The sequence below is a fragment of the Hemitrygon akajei genome, chromosome 21 (assembly GCF_048418815.1).
Source record: "Hemitrygon akajei chromosome 21, sHemAka1.3, whole genome shotgun sequence".
Classification (NCBI taxonomy): domain Eukaryota; kingdom Metazoa; phylum Chordata; class Chondrichthyes; order Myliobatiformes; family Dasyatidae; genus Hemitrygon; species Hemitrygon akajei.
In genome coordinates, this window is record NC_133144.1 from 3,197,552 (window position 1) to 3,218,174 (window position 20,623).

A 20,623-nucleotide genomic window follows, 5' to 3' on the forward strand; every position below is an offset into this window, starting at 1 on the left:
GTATTGTGTGCCCAATTTCCATTGGATTCCAGGCTGCTTAAAAAGAAAATAAATATCAGCGTGAGGACCCGGGAAATGTACAGCCCAGAGGCCACTTCAGCCCGGGCTGATGTCTTTCCTAAGGGTTCTGCGGTGGTATCACTCGGAGCCCCTGTTGTTATCATTCATTCCTGGACGATTTAGCATTTATACCAAACCAAACGGGCACAGTGTGTGAAATTATTCGGAGATTCTCAGTCAGCTTCACCACAGTCCACAGGCAATCTCCGTAGGCCCGGAGCCTTCAGACCGACCTTTTCAATCACGAACATCTGGCGGAGGTTTTAGACGCAGACACCAGAGCCGGAATTGTGCGCCGGAATGCTTGTGTTCCGGGGACTCCTGGCAGTGTGACTTCGCAAAGATGGCGTTTTTAGGAACGTGCGTGCGGCGTCTGAAGAGTGCGGTAGAGCGGCCTGAATTGTTACTAAGGTAATAGGGGAATGGGATAACGGGGGGAGAGTAGATAAAGGTTGGGGATGAGGTAACGGGGAAAGAGGGGTTGAAGTAATGGGGTAATGTGGAGAGAGGGAGATACGGTAATGGGCATTCTGGGGTAATTCGGAGAGGGGATGAAGTAAAGGAGGTAATGGGGAGAGAGGGGGTTAAGGTAACTGAGGTGGTCTGGGATAATAGGGAGAGGGGACAACCTACAAGTGAGAATCCGCAGCGAGGACATCTCTGGCACTGAGACTGGGTCTGTGACTTAAAAGGGGTGGGAGGCAGACGAGAAGAGCTGTAGTGACGGGGGATCTGTTGGTTGGGGAAACAGAAATGAGCTTCTGTTCCCCAAACCAACGAGATTCCCAGATGGTTTGTTGCTTTCCGGGTGCCAGGTTCAGGGACACTTGGGATCGTCCAGAGTGTTCGTAAGTGGTTGGTTGAGCAGCCAGAGGTTGTGGTCCACGTTGGTACTGATGACATGGGTAGGAGATGTAACGATTTGCTAAGGAATTGGTGAAAGAGGGAGGACTTCAGATATTTAGATCACTGGCCTCTCTTACAGAGAAAGTGGGACCTGTATTGGTGGGATATTGTGCATCTGAACTGGTGGGAGACTAATATATAGTTGAAAGGTTTACTAGCTCTGCTTGATTGGGGGGGGGGGGGGGGTAGTTGTTGTGGTTAAGCTAGAGTTGCAGGGGGATGGGATCCAGAGTGCCCCAGAACAGATGGTGGAGATGTTGTTAAGCGTACATACAAGGTCACAAATTGAAAAGTTGAGCATAGTGGGAGTAATGTACTGAGCTATGTATATTTCAATGTAATTAGCATTGTAGGAAAGGCAGCTGAGCTTCGGGCATGGACTAGCACGTGGAATTATGACATTGCAACTGTAGTGAGACTTAAAGGTGTTTGTCAAATGTGTTCAGAAAAGTTTCCTTATTCAGTACATAAAAATCCCAACTGGAGAGAGTGTGATACTAGATCTCATAAGGGAATGAGACAGGGCAGGTGACAGAAGATTGCATCTTGTGATCATAATGCCATTAGTTTCAAGGTAATTATGGGTTGAAATTCTAACTTGGGTAAAGAGCAATTTTGATGGTATCAGAAAGGATCTGGCAAATGTGGATTGGGGCAGGTTGTTTTCTGGCAGATGTGTACTTGTTGAGAGGGAGGTCTTCAAAAACAAAATGTTGAGAATACAATGCTGGTATATGTCTGTCAGAATAAAAAGCAAGGATAACAGGTTTAATAAAGCTTGGTATTTGAGAGATATTGAGGCCCTGGTTAAGAACAAAGGAAGTGCACAGCAGGTCTTGGCAGGTTGGAGCATATGAGGTACTTGAGTATAAGAAATGCAAAAGAAAGAAATTGGAAGGGCTAAAAGAAGACATGAGGTTGCCCTAGCAAACAAGGTGAAGGAGCATCCAAAGGGCTTCTACAGGTATATTAAGAGCAAGAGTATAGCAAGGAACGAAATTGGTGCTCTTGAAGATGGAAGTGGTCATCTCCACATGGAGCTGAAAGAGATGAGAGAGATCTTAAATGGATTTTTTGCATCTGTATTTACTCGAGATGGACAGAGCTATAGATGTGAGGCAATGCAGTGGCAAGGTCATGGACCCTGGTACAGATTACAGAGGAGGGGGTGCTTGCCATCTTGAGGCAAAGTAGGATAAATCCCCAAGGCCTGACAAGATGTTCCTTCAGACCTTGTGGGACGGCTTTAGTAGATATATTTAAAACATCCTTAGTAACAGGTGAGGTGCCTGGGGACTGGCAGATAGCTAATCTTTGTTGTGCTCTTTAAAAAAAAACCCTCTAAGAATAAGCTAGGAAATTATTAGTGGTGAGACTTGAAATCAGTGGTGGGAAAGTTACTGGAAGGTGTTCTGAGTGACTGGATATAAAAGTATATGAATACACAAGGACAGATTAGGGATAGTCAACATGGCTTTGTGCATGCTAAGTGGTGTCTAACAAATCTTAGAGTTTTTGAGGAAGTTTCCAGGAATATTGATGAAAGCAAGGCATGGATGTTGTCTACATGGACTTTAGCAAGGCCCTTAACAAGGTCTCACATGGAAGGTTGGTCAAGAAGGTTCATTTGCTTGGCTTTCAAGATGAGGTATTAAATTGAATTAGTCATTGGCTTTGCGGAAAAAGCCGGAGAGGTGTATTGAATTGAGGTGGTGTGCCATAGGGATCAATGATCTGGATGATACTGTAGGTAACTGGACCAGCAAATTTGCAGATGACACCAAGATTGGAAGTGTAGTGAAGTGGTGTGAGACCTGCATTGGTCAGGGTGAACCCTGGATATTGCGCCCTTGTTGTCTAGATACACAAGCCTGGGGAATACGATATGGAGAGCAAGCTGTTGCCCATGTAGCAGGCTCCCCTCCCCATGCATCTGATGAATCCAAAGGAACAGCAGGGAGCAAGGCATTTTGGTACCAGGAGCATCACAGGAGTTGCCAGTCAGCATTAAATTCAATGTAGGGCTGCCTTAAGGACTCCAGTACTGGATTTTTCCATTGTGGTTTACTCCCGGTCTTCCACATGAGTGGGGATAGCCACAAGGCAGCGGAGGTTTGAGATCAGAGTTTTCCTTCTCCTAGATAAGCTGCCAACCACAGATGATAAGCCACATCTACCCGAAGTGACTGGTTTTAAGGCACCGGTAACCTGCCTTTGCCCCTTCTCCTATTAGTAGAAATGGTTCTGCTGGGCTTAGTAGCTAAGCCAACATGAAGGCCAGGAGTTGGACTTGGTTGTCAGAGGCTATTTGAGGTGCATGCCATTAGGTGCATTTAATAGGTAGTGAGAGCTTATTCCCAATATCACCGACTATAACAACCTTTCAGGAACCAGAAGGGTAGGGGACAGTGAGGAAGACTATCAAAGCTTTCAGTGGGATCTGGACCAACTGGAAAAATGGCAGGTGTGAAGTTTTACACTTTGGGAGGACAAACCAGGGTAGGACTTGCACAGTGAGCAGTAGGGCATTGAGGAGTGCAGTAGAACAGAGGGCTCTGGGAATACAAGTACATAATTCCTTGAAAGTTGCATCACAGGTAAATGCAATCATAAAGAAAGCCTTTAGCACATTTGCCTTCATAAGTCAAAATACTGAGTTCAGGAGTTGGGATGTTATGTTGAAATTGGATAAGACATTGGTGAGGCTTAATTTAAAGTATTGTGTGCAGTTCTGGTTACCTGCCTACAGGAAAGATATCAATAAGATTGAAAGAGTGCAGGGAAAATTTACAAGGATGTCACCAGGACTTCAGAACCTGAATTGTAGGGAAAGATTCAGTAGGTTATGACTTTATTCTCTCGACCATAGGAGAATGAGATTTGATAGTTATATAAAATTATGAAGGGTACAGATAAGGTAATTGCAAACAGGCTTTTTCAGCTGAGGCTGGCTGAGACTACAACTCATTGAGGTGGCATGGGTTATAGGTGAAATGTTTAAGAGGAACATGAGGGGAGTTTTATTACTCAGGGTGTTGAGAATGTGGAATGAGCTGCCAGTGAAAGTGGGCTTGATTTCAACATTTAAGATAAATTTGGACAGGTACATGGATGGGAGGGGTATGGAGGGCTATGGTTTGGGTGCAGGTCGAAGAGACTTTTCAGATTCATATTTTAGAATGCCCTAGATTGGCTGAAGGGCATGTTTCTGTGCTCTAGTGCACTATAGTGTGTGTCTGAAACCTTGAATGGAATGTAATATCTGGATCCTGATTTGCTAGTGAGGATCTCTGATTAACTCTTATCTCTTCTCTCTGATTCCCAGTGTGCAGGACAGACTGGCATCAGAGTTCACTGTTCTCACAAAAGAGCTGTACGATTTCCAGAAAACACAGGAGGCAGATGGGGCTGCTGGAAGCCCATTGAAAGAGTTGGTTGTTGAACAATTTGATGAAGAACAGATCTGGCAGGAGATTGAATTGCAGAACCATTCAGTACTAAACTATTTCAAAGGGGCAGTGGCTTTCCTTCATCGTGACAGTCTCAGCAGACTGAATGGAACAGAAGAGGCAGCAATTGACTCTCCTGTGGAAGAGTTAGAAATAGAAGATGATCATGAACTAGAAGAGAACAGTGATGAAGAGAAAGAATTGAAAAGCAGGGAAGTTAGTGCACAGAAATATCTGTCTGAAGAGCCTAGTGATGAGGACTCTGACATCAATTTCGACATTGATGAGCTTGCGACAAGGACTAAGCTGACGAAGAAAAACCTCAAACATCAAAGCTCTGAGTTAGATGATAAATTTTTCAAACTTTCAGAAATGGAAGCTTTTTTGGAGAATGCTGAGAAGGAAGAAGCAAATGTGGAGAGTTATGATGAAATCAATTATTTTGAAGATATTCCCTCTGAAGATGAAGAAATTGTAAAAACAACGATTAAGAAAAAGGTAATGATTGTCTGAAACTCTTCACTCTGCTCTCTGATAGACCTGATATGATAATTTTGTTCGCATCCAGTGAGCCTTATTTTCTGACTATTCTTTAGGTGTCAGCTTATTATGTATTAACCCTAGTTCCAAATTCATGGATAGGATGGTTTCCAGATGCCACTGTCTGTGTGCCTTTGATCATTGGTGCATCTTGGCTTGTGTGTTAGAAGTGTGTCATCAGAGGTTTATGCTTGATTTCCTTGCTTCTATTTCCTACACTCCCTTTGATTCCTCTTGAGATATTCTCAATTACTAAGATGTGTGACCTTTGCCTCCTCTCATTATTAGCCTCATTCACTCATTATTAATGGTACTAGTTGATTTTATTTTCCTTCCAACACCAGGATTTCTGGTGAATTCAGCACTCGGCAGAGTTTCCTGGTTGTGATTCACCCAGCTCAAAACTGAATAGGGATCTTGGCCTCTGCAGTGCAGTTCAGTCTCACTAGTCCATGCATTTATCCACTGACTCCTGTAGAAGAGTTGGTTAGTGGAAAATCACAGCTCATCATGTGTGGAGATTGCTTTTGCCCCAGTCTGTCCAATTTCCCTCATCTGTACTTGTTTACTATTCATAAAGAAACTGAACATTAGGTAAGATACCCTGGAAGACAGCTCATACTCCTATGTCAGTGAATCCTGTAAAAAAGGCCCCTATTTCCCAATTGGGGAACATTCCCCAGAGGACAGTTCTTTCTCCTGTCAGTGAATCCTATAACAAAGGCTGTTGTACCCCTATTCCTCCCCTCCCCCCCCCACAACTTGGGATAACCCTTCTAAGGGGATCAGTGTGAGCTGAGGCTTTGATGTACAGAATGGAATCACTAACTCACTCACGTTCTAGTACTCTCCCAACATATTCCAGGGAGGAACAGATTTTTCTCCATTAGATGATTAAAGTACAAATTCAGCTGTTCAGATTACAATTGAACCAGTACAACTGAATTGTTTCCTATTGTAATGTTTATGATCTCTGGATGTGTTCATGTTTGAAGTGTCCTTCTGGAGAGAAGGTGATGATGATGTTTCTGATTTGTTGAATTCCAGAGGTTACCTGCCACTGTTCTCTCTAAGCTGCACAGATGCACAGCCACGCAGTAATTGAAATGCTTCCGTGCACATAACCTTTTTTGCTGCACAACTCAAATTTTCTGTATATAATGTTAATATATGTTGAAATTAGGGATATGATTTTGGAGAGAAGAAGGTACACTCATTATGTGCTGTGTCATATGAATTGGGTAATCATAGTCTATGACAAATTTTCTACAGAAGTGGTTGCCATCACCTTCTTTTGGGCAGTGTCTTTTCAAGATGGATGACTCCAGCCACTATCAAAATTCTTCAAAGGTTGTCTGCCTGGCATCAGTGGTTGCATAACCAAGACTTGTGATGTGCACCGGCTGCTCAATCAACCATTCACCACTTGCTTCCATGGCTTCACAAGACCCTGATCGGGGGCTAAGCAGCTCCTACACCTTGACCAAGGGTGACCTGTAAGCTAATGGAGGGTAGGAACACCTTAGACCTCCTTTGATAGAGATGTATCTCCACCCCCCAACAATTATATGTTACGATAGTTGTGAAATTCCCTATAATTGTGTATGAATGAATATAATCCATCACATCAACCTTTGAGACATTTTAGAGCTTGAATATTTCAAGTTACAATGCTTACAAATTGTAACAGTAAACACAGAATGAACCTCTGAGAAAGTTAAGATTGGGTTAATTAAGACGTTCACTGATATATTGAACTGTGTGCAGTTCATTTGTAGAAATGGAAGAACTGTCAATTCTTGATTATCATTGGAACATCTCAAGGTTCTAGTAATGACTGCGAAAGTGGATTCAGTCTGATGAATTTAGTCAAATACAAGTCCAGAAACAGACTCAAAGTGGAACATTTGGATGATCTAATGAGGATTAAGATGCATCTTTCATTTGGATGTGAAATGAATCTGGACAGTTTATAGACAATGGATTTGTAATAAAGACAGATGAGGAAAAAGTTTACGAAACATGAAAGATTTTCTTTCTACTGTATTTCATTGCACCCTAATAAATAAAATCAAAAGTACGTGATTTTTCAGTTTTCATTCTAAATATTCATAGTATGCATATTACAAAAAAAAATTAAAGTGCCATGCAGTCTTCAGGCTGTGCAAATAAATAAATAAATAAATAAATAAATAAATTTATTTGTTCAGGCCAATGGTTAGTCTGCACAGCTGTAGAAAATTATATAACAAATAGAAGGAACATTGGTACCTGCAGAAGGGACATCAGAAGAAAGTTTTGCTTTTGTCACGCAGAGAAGTATCCCTTCACTGCTATGAATTGTAGAACCAGGGTTTTGAAAGTACTGTTAGACAGTTGAACTCGTACAGTCCACTATGCTTCAAAGCCAGGTCTTGGGTTGGGGAGTCTGCTTCTTTCACAATTCCAAATTGTTTAATGTCATTTTCTATACACAAATATAATGGAGATTGGAATAGTTGTTACTCTGCAATGCAAAGTGGCAATACCAGACTAAACTTGAGTCAATGAAGGATGCTTACCAGTTGTGGCAGGGCTTATAAAGTTAAATCAAGTGACAACAGGGCTTCACTCCAGATGAGCTCAATGCCATCTATGCTCGCTTTGATCATCAAAATATGGGGAAGTCATCACGAACTCCACAACCCCTGACGATCCTGTGATTTCAGTCTCTGAGGCTGGTATGCGAACAGCCCTTAAGAGGGTGAACCTATGAAAAGCATCTGGCCCAGATGGGGTACCTAGCCGAGTACTGAAAACCTGTGCTGATCAACTGGCTGGAATATCTTTAACCTCTTGCTTTGAGGTACCCACCTGCTTCACTTAAGAAGAATGTGGCAGCCTGCCTCTGTCTATTGTCCAGTAGCACTTATATTCACAGTGATTTTGAGAGGTTGGAGATGAAAAACATCAGCTCCTGCCTGACAAGTGACTTGGATCTGCTCCAATTTGCCTACTGGCGAATGTCCACAGCAGATGTCATTTCATTGGCTCTTTACTCAACCCTGGAATAACTGGACAGCAAAGATGCATAATCAGGAAACACACACAAAATGCTGGTGGAATGCAGCAGGCCAGGCAGCATCTATAGGAAGAAGTACAGTTGATGTTTCGGGCTGAGAAACTGTATTTCTTCATATAGATGCTGCCTAGCCTGCTGCATTCCACCAATACTTTGTGTGTGTTGCTTGAATTTCCAGCATCTGCAGATTTCCTTGTGTTTGCATGCATAATCAAGATGCTGTTTGTCAACTACAGCTCAGCATTCAATACCATCATCCTCTCAAAACTGATCAATAAACTTCAAGACCTTGGCCTCAATACCATCTTGTGCACTTGGATTCTTGATTTCCTCATTTGTAGACCCCAGTCAGTTCAGATTGGTAATAACCACAATTTCCATCAGCACAGGTGCACCATAAGGTTGTGTGCTCTGCCCCTGCTCTACTTGGTTTATACTTATGACCATGTGGCTAAGCACAGCTCCAATGCCATTTTCAAGTTTGCTGATGACACCTCTGTCATGGGTGATGAATCAGCATATAGGAAGTAAATTGAAAATCTGGCTGAGTGGTGCCATAACAACAAACTCTTACTCAATGTAAGGAAGACCAAGGAGCTGATTATTGACTTCAGGAGGAGGAAACGAGAGGTCCATGAGCCAGCTCTCATTGAGGGATCAGAGGTGGAGAGGGTCATCAACTTTGAATTTGAACTCCTACCACCCAAGACATGCTGTTTTTCAATGTTGCCATCAGGAAGGTAGTACAGGAGCCTCAGGACCCACACCACAGGTTCAGGATCAATGATTATCACTCAACCATTAAGCTCCTAAACCAGAGGCGATAACTTCACTCAACTTCACTTGCCCCACCTTTGAAATGTTTCAACAACCTATGGACATATTTTCAAGGACTCTTCATCTTATGTTCTTGATATTTATTGCTTACATTTTTATTGTTATTTCTTTCTGTATTTGCAGAGTTTGTTGTCTTTAGCCCACTGGTTGAACACCCAAGTTGCTGTGGTCTTTCATTGATTCTTTTATGATTATTATTCTATTATGGATTTATTGAGTATGCCTGCAAGAAAATGAATCACAGGGTTGTATACCGTGACATACATGTACTTTGATAATGAAGTTACCTTGAACTTTTGAAACAGCACAAAAAACAATAAGATAAACACAATAATAAAAAAGCAAATAAATATAAATACGTTAGATAGCTTGAAAATATAAATTGATTGTGTGTCCATAAAATGACACTAGGTATAGCAGTGTCACTACATAAGTATTTGTGTTTGGGGGGTGTGTGGCAGGGTAGATTAGTGGGTGATGGTGTTGATCAGCCTTGCTGTTTTTAGTCTGGTTGTCCTGGCATGGATGTAATGTAGCTTCCTTCCTGATGGGCGGGTTGGATCCTTCATGATATTACTGGCTCTTTTTTGGCACCTCTCTGTACGTATGTCCTTAATGGTGGGTAGGCTGGTGATGCATTGGTCACGTTTGACTAACCTTTGTCCGCCACAGTGCAGTTTCTGTACCATGAAGTGATGCAGCTTGTTGGGATGCTCTCTACTGCGCATCAGATAGAAGGATGTTAGTATGGATGTTATAGTCCAGCTCTTTTCAGCCTCCCCCGAAAGTAAGGGATGGAGAGCTTTCCTGACTGTGTAGAATATGTTCTGCGATCACGAGAGGTTGTGGGAGATGTGCACTCCCAGGAGTTTGAAACTGCTGTGCTGCCAATGTAGAGAGTGGTGTGAGTTCTCCTGAAGTTGATAACCATCTCTGAGGCATTGATCACGTGGATAGTCAGAGGCTTTTCTCCCAGGACTGAAATAGCTAACATGAGAGGGCACAGTTTTAAGATGCCTGGAAGCAGGTAGAGAGGGGATGTCAGGGCTAAGTTTTTTTTACACAGAGAGTGATGAGTGCGTGGAATGGGCTGCCGGCAACAGTGGTGGAGGTGGATACGCTAGGGTCTTTTAAGAGACTCCTGGATAGGTCCATGGAGCTTAGAAAAATAGAGGGCTAAGGGTAACCCTAGTTAATTTCTAAAGTAAGTACATGTTCAGCACCAACATTGTGGACCAAAGGGCCTGTATTGTGCTGTAGTTTTTCTATGTTTCTATCTCCAGTGTCATGTTAACATTGAGGAAGAGATTATTTGCCTGTCAGCAGGCTCTGAGCTCTTCCACCTCCTTTCTGTAGGCTGTCTTGTTGTTGGTGACCTCAACCACTGTCATGTCATTAGTGAACCTGACCATGTGTTTATCTGTGCAGTCATGTGTATAGCAATGGGCTCAACATAGTTGCACTTTTGGTCATGATTTGTATATCATTTGGTAAAGGTCTGAGAACGGGTTTGCTTTTCATCCTCCTAGTGGAAATGGTTAATGGATGAGTTGTGATGGTGTGACAAGAAACTCTGTAATAATGTTTTTACATATTTGAGTTTTGTTTGTTTGTCAGACTAAAAGTTCTAGGAACCTGAAATACAAAGATTACTTTGACCCGACCGAATGTCAGGAACCTGCAGTAGGAGATGGCAAAGCAGCAAAGCAAAAACTAAAGCCAGAAGAATTTGGCAACAACCAGGATCGGGATGAGTAAGTTTCCAATTTATTTTCTCCATCTATTCCTCTATTCTGTATACCTCTAGTCAACCTTTCTTGATAGCTCATCAATAAGACCATAAAACATCAGAGCGCAATTAAGATCATTCAACCCATTGAGAATATTTTGTCATTCAATCATGGCTGATTTTCCCCCCCAAACCCGATCTCCCCATAACTCTTGACTCACTTAATCAAGAATCTATCAGTCTCTTTCAAATACACCCAATGACTTGGTCTCTACAGCACTCCGTGGCAACAAATTCCATAGATTCACCACCATATGGCTGAGGAAATCGCTCCTCAACTCAGTTTTAGAGGGTTATCTCTTTATCCTGAGGCTGTGCCTTTGAATCTTAGAATCTACTACTAATGGAATCATCATCTCTGCATCCGCTCTATCGAGGGCTTTCAGTATTCACTAGATTTCAATGAGATACCCCCTTCTTGTTCTGAACTCTTATTGAGTACAGGACTAGAGACATCAAATGCTCGTCATACCTTTCATTCGTGAGATGATACTTGTGATCCTCTTCTAGACCTTCTCCAGGGTTAACATGTCCTTCCTTAGAAATGGGGCTCAAAATTGCTCATGATATTCCAAATGCAGTCTGACCAATATTTTATAAAGCCTCAGCTTTACATTCTTGCCAGACATCTAAGAAAACCCATTCCGTCTTGTGAAAGATGGTGGGTGTCACCCAACAAGTTAACAATGGGTTGTGTGGCAGCATTGTAAACTCCTCATCAGATTGCCCCATATCCTGTAGAAATTTAACTTGAATTTGCCATTTCCTTTGACTTATTAATGATGCAGTTGAGAGGTTTTGGACTCCATGAGGATTTGTGTAAATAGGTGTTTGATACATGTTCTTCATGGGCCCATTTTTATGCTATGTGATTTGATTTAATATACTCTGAATCTACACAGCCACTTCATAATCTTCTTTCCACCAGCAGATGGTACTGCAAATGTACACAGTCACTTCAAAATCCTCTGCGTACAAAATTTATGGCACTATGAATCTATACAGTCACTCCATAATCCTGTGTATATCTGTTGTATGGCACAGTACATCTACACAGTCACTCCATAATCCTCTGTGTACCTAATGTACGGCACAGTAAATCTACACAGTCACTCCATAATCCTGTGTACCTAATGTACTGCACAGTAAATCTACACAGTCACTCCATAATCCTGTGTACCTAATGTATGGCACAGTAAATCTACACAGTCACTCCATAATCCTGTGTACCTAATGTACTGCACAGTAAATCTACACAGTCACTCCATAATCCTGTGTACCTAATGTACTGCACAGTAAATCTACACAGTCACTCCATAATCCTGTGTACCTAATGTATGGCACAATAAATCTACACAGTCACTCCATAATCCTCTGTGTACCTAATGTATGGCACAGTAAATCTACACAGTCACTCCATAATCCTCTGTGTACCTAATGTATGGCACAGTAAATCTACACAGTCACTCCATAATCCTCTGTGTACCTAATGTATGGCACAGTAAATCTAGCAGCAGTGAGAAAAGAGCATGGCCAGGGTGGTAAAGATCTTTGATGATGGTTGCTGCTTTCCTACAACAGTGTTTCATGTAGATGTTCTCAATGGTTGGGAGAGTTTTACCTGTGATGTACTGGACCAAGTCTTTTCTGAGAAAGGTGTTGAAAGGTTATAAACTGCACTCAGATGTTTCACATTACTTGCCTTGTGTTCTGTAGGAATCTGAATTAAACCAACGTGCTAGATTGCAAGGAGCACTATGTTGGACTTGAAAAGAGATGATCGGTGTACCCTTATGCAAATGCAGGTACAGATTCCATTTTTAGTGCTATATTAATTTGAGTTTCTTCTCTGTCTCAGAGACCAGGAGCAGATAAAGAGAGGCAGAGAAGCCAATGGAGCTTATAAGAAAGTTAGCTTTGATCTGTTTGATGATGATGACCTGGCTACTGTGACAGAAAAGAAGAAGCTGGAAGATGAAAAATCAAACTTTCAAAAACGCCAAGAAAAGGTGATTACTAAAGTTGAAAAATGTGGGCATGTAGCTTTATGTTTATTAAACCTATTATTTACATCACACAAAACTTCATTAGATGAGGGGAAATGAGGATGTTTGAGTGGGTGGTGGTGGGATGGAGAGTGTCGTAATTAAAAGCTGGCCAAAGAGATTCAAGATCAGGATTAAAGAGATGAGTTTTCTGGAAGTGTATTTGGGAAAGTGGTTCAGGGGACAAAGCTCAGCCCTTGAACCTTTGGCAGCTGACAGTAACGGTGCCAGAGAAATGTAGACACTGAATATTGGTGTCAGAAGGACAAGACATTTGTAGTTGCATGATGTCAGACAGAAGGGTGCTCAGTTGGAGAGAGAGATCAGCTGTGCAGACATTTAAATTGGATGGGGATTTACCACCCTCTAACTAAAGTAAGTTCTCCACATCTCAGTTCTAAATGGGCGTCCTTCAATCCTGAAGTTGTGCCCTTTTGTCCTAGAATCCCCTGCCATGGGAAATAACTTTGCCATGTCTTATCTGTTCAGGCCTTTTAACATTTGGAATGTTTCTATGAGAACCCCTCTCATTCTCCTGAACTCCACGGAATACAGCCTAAGAGCTGCCAGACGTTCCTCATACGGTCACCCTTTCATTCCTGGAATCATTCTTGTGAATCTTCTTTGAACCATCTCCAATGTCAGTATATCCTTTCTAAAATAAGGAGCCGAAAACTGCACACAATACTCCAAGTGTAGTCTCACGAGTGCCTTATAGAGCCTCAACATCACATCACTGATCTTATATTCTATACCTCTAGAAATGAATGCCAACATTGCATTCGCCTTCTTCACAACTGACTCAACTTGCAGGTTAACCTCTAGTGTATCTTGCACAAGGACTCCCAACTCCCTTTGCATCTCTGCATTTTGAATTCTCTCCCCATTTAAATAATAATCTGCCCGTTTATTTCTTCCACCAAAGTGCATAACCAAGCACTTTCCAACATTGTATTTCATTTGCCACTTCTTTCCCCATTCCCCTGAACTATCTTTCAGTCTCCCTGCAGGTTCTCTTTTTCCTCAACACTACCCGCTCCTCCACCTATCTATGTATCATCGGCAAATTTAGCCCAAATCCGTTAATACCGTACTCCAAATCATTGACATACGTCGTAAAAAGCAGCGGTCCCAACTCCGACCCCTGTAGAATTCCATTGGTAACCAGCAGCCAGCCAGAATAGGATCCCTTTATTCCCACTCTCTGTTTTTTGCCAATCAGCTAATGCTTCACCAATGCTAGTAACTTCATTCATCATTCATCTTATCCGTTCTCCTTATGATTCTGTAGATGGTCATCCCTCAGCCTCCTATGCTTCAGAGAAAAATGTGCTCACATATCCAGCCTCAAGCCAGTAACATCCTCATGAATCTTTGCTGTGCCCTTTCCAGGTTAATGGAATAATTCCAAAGCTGGGTATCTTGAACTGTGCACAATATTCCAAATGTGGTCTCAACAATGACTTGGAAGCTTGCGACATGATCTCCACTTCCCGTACTTAATGGTGATGTGGGATTAGATCCAAGTTGTATGGAGAGTAAGCACCAGCATGGGTTTAATTGGGCTGGAATAGCTATAGTCAGGTCCATGTTTTGTGGGTAATTCACTGGCAACATGTAGTGTGGTTTGTTCCCTGTAGCTGAGAGCACAGATTGAGCAGCTGGAGAAATCTGCTCTGGAGCAGAAGCCATGGCAACTCCTGGGAGAGGTCACAGCTCAGAAACGACCTGAAAACAGCTTGCTGGAAGAGGACCTTTTATTTGATCATACAGTTAGGAAGGGTGAGTTCTAGTCTTCGTAGTTATGGAGCATAGTACAGGACAGGAACAGGCCCTTTGGCCCATAATGTCTGTGCTGACCATACTAGTCTTAACTATTTGCATCTATCTGTACAAGATCCATATTCCTCTGTTGCCTGACTGCTCACATACCTTGTAAACAGTACTATCATAGCGGCTTCCCACATCCTTTGGCACTGTGTTATAGAAACCTACTGCTCTCTGAAATAATTGTTTAAAATGCTGTATAAATCTCCTTCAGACTTTTCCCCTCTCACTTTAAAGAAGTGTTCCCAACCTGGGGTCCACGACATAAAAAAGGCTGGGAACCCCTACCTTAAAGGCAAGTCCTCTATTATTTGACATTTCCGCTCTGGGAACAAGACTCTGTTTATCTATCTGGTATCTCTACTTATATATTTCTATCAGGTCTCCTCATAACCTCCAATGCTCTAGAGAAAATTGTCCAATCTATAGCTAATACTCTGAAAGCTGGGCAATATCCCGATGAACTTCCTCGATACCATCTCCAAAGCACCCATGTCCTTCCGGTAATGAAGTGACTGTAATTCTCCAGATGTATCCTAACCAAAGCTTTATACAGCTGTGACATGATTTCCCAGCTCTTATTCAACAGCCTGACTGAAAAAGTACATCACCTTTACTGCCCTATCTACTTTTGCTGCCACTTTGAAGCCGCATCCCAAAACCCCTCTGTACATCAATGCTCCTAAGACTCCTGCCATTAACTGTCTACTTTCCTCGTCTTCCCAAAGTGCAACACCTCACAGTTGTCCAAATTAGGCTCCACCTACATTTCTCTGTCCATGTTTCTAACTTTTTTATCCTGCTGCATTCTTTGACAACCTTCCTTGTTATCCACAACCACTAGGTGTAATCTGCACATTGCTAATCAGCCCACCTACATTTTCACCCAGATCACTTATACAGTCGGCCCTCCTCATCCGCGGACTCCGCATGCGTGGATTCAACCAACTGCGGATCAGGAAAACCGGGAAGTTCTCTCTCCAGCACTCGTTTGAGCATGTACAAACTATTTTTTCTTGTCATTATTCCCTAAACAATACTGTATAACAACTACTTACATCGCATTTACATTGTATTAGGTATTATATGTAATCTAGAAATGAATTAAAAGTACAGGCAATCCCTGGATTATGAATGAGTTCCATTCCTGAGTCTGTTTTTAAGTTGTATTTGAAGTCAGAACAGGTACATCCGGTATTATTTAGCATCAGTCAAAAGTTCTTGTTAGTATATAGTACATATTTGACCTTTCTATGCATATAAAACACTTAAGAAACATACGTATTTCAATAATTAAACTACTACGTTGCTTAGTAATAATTATAGCTTTCATTGGGGCAGGGCCTTTCACATGCTCCATTAAAATTGTTCGGATCGTTGACCGACTGTAGCCTAACGCATTTCTAATGACTGATGGCGTTTCACCTCTTTCCGATCGCTTTATTACTTCCACCTTATTTTCAATCATGATCGTGATTATTTTCGTGAACAGAAAACACCGCTGATTCAAAGCTGCACGGCCAGGTCCTAATGTCCACCATGTTAAATAAAGTCCGGGGTTCCGCTGGGTCCTAAAGACCACTGCAGTAAGCCAGGTTAAATAAGGGACTTGAGCATCCTCGTTTTTTGGTATCCGCAAGGCGTCTTGGAACCAATCCCCCACGGATAAGGAGGGCTGACTGTATATCATGTAAAGGTGTCCCAGAACTGATTGCCACACCACAGGTCACAGATCTTCTGTCAGAAGAAGGTCCCAGTACTGATGGTGGTGAAGCGCCTCTGGTCACAGACCTCCAGTCAGAAAAACTGCACCACTACCCTGCATCTTCTATAGCCAAGCTAATTTTGAATCAAACAATTCTCTTATGGATCCCATGATTTTTCAGATCAGCCTACCCTGAAGGCCATGTTGAAGATTTTCCCGAAGTCTCTGAATACAACATCCTCTGGCTTACCCTCATCAATCTTCTTCTTCGCCTCAAATAAACCCAGTCATTTGTAAGACATGACCTTCCCTGTGCAAAGCTTTGCTGACTATCCCTAATGACTTTAATGACTTCATATTTTTCCAAATGTGAATACATTCTGTCCCTGTGAATCTCTGTTATTCTCCCTTCCACTGTTAAAAGGCTCACCACCCTGTTATTTCCTGGTTTGTCTCTTTACCCTTTATAAACGGAGGAACACTTCTCCAATTCTCTGGACCTCAAATGGCTAAAGAAGACATAAAGATCGAGCCCCTAACAATCTCCTCTCACCCCTCTCAGTAATCTGAGATAGATCCTATCAGGCACTGGGACTTAACGTGTCCTAGAGTATCAGTATACCCTTCCTGATCTCACTGTCCTTTTCATTGGTGAATACTGATGCAAAGTACTCATTTAGTAGCTTACCACTTGTTCTGGTTGCAGGTGTAAATTCCTTCCTCTGTCCTACCCGCTCCCACTGATCAAACTGGAATGGTAATTACTTGGATGGCAGATACATGGTATTGTTTGGGTGCATTTACCAGGGAAGTGGCAAATTTTGTTAGTCTATTTTATACTGAGTCTGTGCTGATGTCTGTCTGTTACCAGCACCTGTCATTACTGAGGAAACAACACTTCAACTGGAAGATGTCATTATCCAGAGGATTAAGGACGAGGTCAGTTTATGATTTTTCTGTTCACTCTGAGCCAGTTTGTTGTCGACTACTAGGAGTTATTGGTGGACTAGATCCAAGAGACATCCTCTTCATTCTATTCGCTCTTGCGATTCTAAAGTGTCCAGTATAATGAGAAGGAGAGTGATTCATTTGACAATTGTTATTGAAAGGCAGGCTGCGGATTAAACCTTGGTGCAGTAGATGCAGTACTCATCCTGGATTTGCACTTTGGGCTTGGAGTTAATGAGTACAGATTAGAAGAAATGGGAGTGGTAGGGTGTATGGGAGGTGCAGCACAACACCTGTCTTCCCAAGGGGCTGGTTTGGCCTGCTGCTTCATTATTTCTATCTGCCAGTGACTGGTATATGGGGCAAGATGACCTGAACAAGCCTGATAGAAGTTTTCACTAACGTGCAAGAATTGGGAAGACAGTTTATGAACGGTGGGCTTTGAGCTGTCCAAAATGATAGTCGGATAAACAAGCATTAGAATAAGATGTCAAGCTGAAAGGCAGCATGTGGCCAATGTAGAGCTGGGAAAAGAATGCATACTGGAGAGTTAATGTGTGGGTTCTCATAGCCATCTCAACAACATCAGCAGCAGTGAGAATGGGAGCAGCTTTGAGTGACAAAGGAAAATGGGACTGCAGAAATCTCCATATGGAAACTGACTCAGGTGCTGAGGGTTGGATGCTCTTAAAGACTTTTTTTGGGAAGAAGACAGCGAGGCTTTGAGAGGAAGTGTGGCGGCGGCCATTTTCAAATTGCTTCTCAGATCGGAGTTCTGAGAGGCGGGACTGCGCAGGCGCGTAAAGGAGGCCTAGGAAGGAGGGAAGATATAAAAAGGAGAGAAAGAGTGAGGTAGTTCTCTTTTGGAAGAAGACAGCGAGGCTTTGAGAGGAAGTACGGCGGCGGCCATTTTCAAATTGTTTCTCAGATTGGAGTTCTGAGAGGCGGGACTGCGCAGGCGCGTGAAGGAGGCCTGGGAAGGAGGGAAGATATAAAAAGAACGCAGCCTTAAGCAGCGGGCAGCTTCGTTTGCGGGCAGCGGAGTGAGCCGGGAGCAGAGTGTAGGGCTTGGGCTCAGAGGGCTTAGGCGGAAGAGGGCACAGTAGGCTTATCTTTTAGTTCTCCTTGTTATTTTCAGTTATTCGGGAAGTATGAGTGTGAGGGCAGCTTGTTGTTCTCTGTGTCGGATGTGGGAGATCCTGGAGTCTCCGAGCCTCCCGGACGTCCACATCTGCGCCAGGTGCGCTGAACTGCAGCTCCTGAGGGACTGAGTTAGGGAACTGGAGCTGCAGCTTGATGACCTTCGCCTGGTCAGGGAGAGTGAGGAGGTGATAGAGAGGAGTTACAGGCAGGTGGTCACTCCGGGGCCACGGGAAGCAGATAGGTGGGTCACGGTCAGGAAGGGGAAGAGGCAGGTACTAGAGAGTACCCCAGTGGCTGTACCCCTTGACAATAAGTACTCATGTTTGAGTACTGTTGAGGGGGACAGCCTACCTGGAGGAAGTGACAGTGGCTGGGCCTCCGGCACAGAGGACGGCCCTGTAGCTCAGAAGGGTAGGGATAGAAGAAAGAGGACCATAATAATAGGGGACTCGATAGTCAGGGGTTCAGACAGGCGGTTCTGTGGAGGTGATCGGGAGTCCCGGATGGTAGTTTGCCTCCCTGGTGCCAGGGTTCGGGACGTTTCTGATCGCGTCCAAGATATCCTGAAGTGGGAGGGTGAGGAGCCAGAGGTCGTGGTACATGTAGGTACCAATGACATAGGTAGGAAAGGGGAAGAGGTCCTGAAACGAGAGTATAAGGAGTTAAGGAAGGCAGTTAAGAAGAAGGACCGCAAAGGTAGTAATTAGGTGGAGGATGAATGCGTGGCTGAGGGATTGGAGCAGGGGGCAGGGATCCAAGTTTCTGGATCATTGGGACCTCTTCTGGGGCAGGCGTGACCTGTTCAAGAAGGACGGGTTACACTTGAATCCTGGGGGGACCAATATCCTAGCGGGGAGGTTTGCTAGGGCTACAGGGCAGACTTTAAACTAGTAAGATGGGGGGGGGGGGGGGCGGGAATCAATTTGAGGAAACTATGGGAGAGGAGGTTAGTTCACCAGTAGAGCAAGTAAGTAGACAGTGTGTGAGGGAGGAAAGGAAGGTGATGGAGAAGGGATGCACTCAGCCCGAAGATGTAGGGGAGAAGAAAGAAAAGGATAATAAATTTGAATGCATTGTTAGGGATGAAAAGAGAGGAGGAGGTGGAGAGTATCTTAAATGTATCTATTTCAATGCTAGGAGCATTGTAAGAAAGGTGGATGAGCTTAAAGCGTGGATTGATACCTGGAATTATGATGTTGTAGCTATTAGTGAAACATGGTTGCAGGAAGGGTGTGATTGGCAACTAAATATTCCTGGATTTAGTTGCTTCAGGTGTGATAGAGTAGGAGGGGCCAGAGGAGGAGGTGTTGCATTGCTTGTCCGAGAAAATCTTATGGCGGTGCTTTGGAAGGATAGATTAGAGAGCTCCTCTAGGGAGGCTATTTGGATGGAATTGAGGAATGGGAAAGGTGTAGTAACACTGATAGGAGTGTATTATAGGCCACCTAATGGGGAGCGTGAGTTGGAAGAGCAAATGTGTAAGGAGATAGCAGATATTTGTAGTAAACACAAGGTGGTGATTGTGGGAGATTTTAATTTTCCACACATAGATTGGGAAGCTCATTCTGTAAAAGGGCTGGATGGTTTAGAGTTTGTGAAATGTGTGCAGGATAGTTTTTTGCAACAATACATAGAAGTACCGACTAGAGATGGGGCAGTGTTGGAACTCCTGTTAGGGAATGCGATAGGTCAGCTGACAGATGTATGTGTTGGGGAGCACTTCGGGTCCAGTGATCACAATAGCATTAGCTTCAATATAATTATGGAGAAGGACAGGACTGGACCTAGTGTTGAGATTTTTGATTGGAGAAAGGCTAACTTTGAGGAGATGCGAAGGGATTTAGAGAGAGTGGATTGGGTCAAGTTGTTTTATGGGAAGAATGTGATAGAGAAATGGAGGTCATTTAAGGGTGAAATTATGAGGGTACAGAATCTTTTATGTTTCTGTTAGGTTGAAAGGAAAGGTTAAAGGTTTGAAAGCGCCATGGTTTTCAAGGGATATTAGAAACTTGGTTCGGAAAAAGAGGGATGTCTACAATAGATATAGGCAGCATGGAGTAGAGGAATTGCTCGAGGAATATAAAGAATGTAAAAGGAATCTTAAGAAAGAGATTAGAAAAGCTAAAAGAAGATACAAGTTTGGTTTGGCAAATAAGGTGGAAGAAAATCCGAAAGGTTTCTACAGTTATATTAAAAGCAAGAGGATAGTGAGGGATAAAATTGGTCCCTTAGAGAATCAGGGTGGTCAGCTATGTGTGGAGCCGAGGGAGATGGGAGAGATTTTGAACTATTTCTTCTCTTCGGTATTCACTA

The 20,623-nt window shown here is 43.0% G+C and overlaps 1 protein-coding gene across 1 annotated transcript in view; it reads left to right on the top strand.

Moving 5' to 3' along the window:
• The first annotated feature begins 361 nt into the window (after positions 1-361).
• The window catches only part of mphosph10 (M-phase phosphoprotein 10 (U3 small nucleolar ribonucleoprotein)), a 31,438-nt gene continuing 11,176 nt past the window's right edge, over positions 362-20,623 (top strand). The window contains exons 1-6 of the mRNA XM_073024736.1: positions 362-471; positions 4,292-4,913; positions 10,471-10,607; positions 12,501-12,651; positions 14,328-14,469; positions 17,091-17,158. Of these exons, the coding sequence (XP_072880837.1) occupies positions 404-471; positions 4,292-4,913; positions 10,471-10,607; positions 12,501-12,651; positions 14,328-14,469; positions 17,091-17,158 (1,188 nt within the window). The 5' untranslated portion in view covers positions 362-403. The remainder of the gene's footprint in view (positions 472-4,291; positions 4,914-10,470; positions 10,608-12,500; positions 12,652-14,327; positions 14,470-17,090; positions 17,159-20,623) is intronic.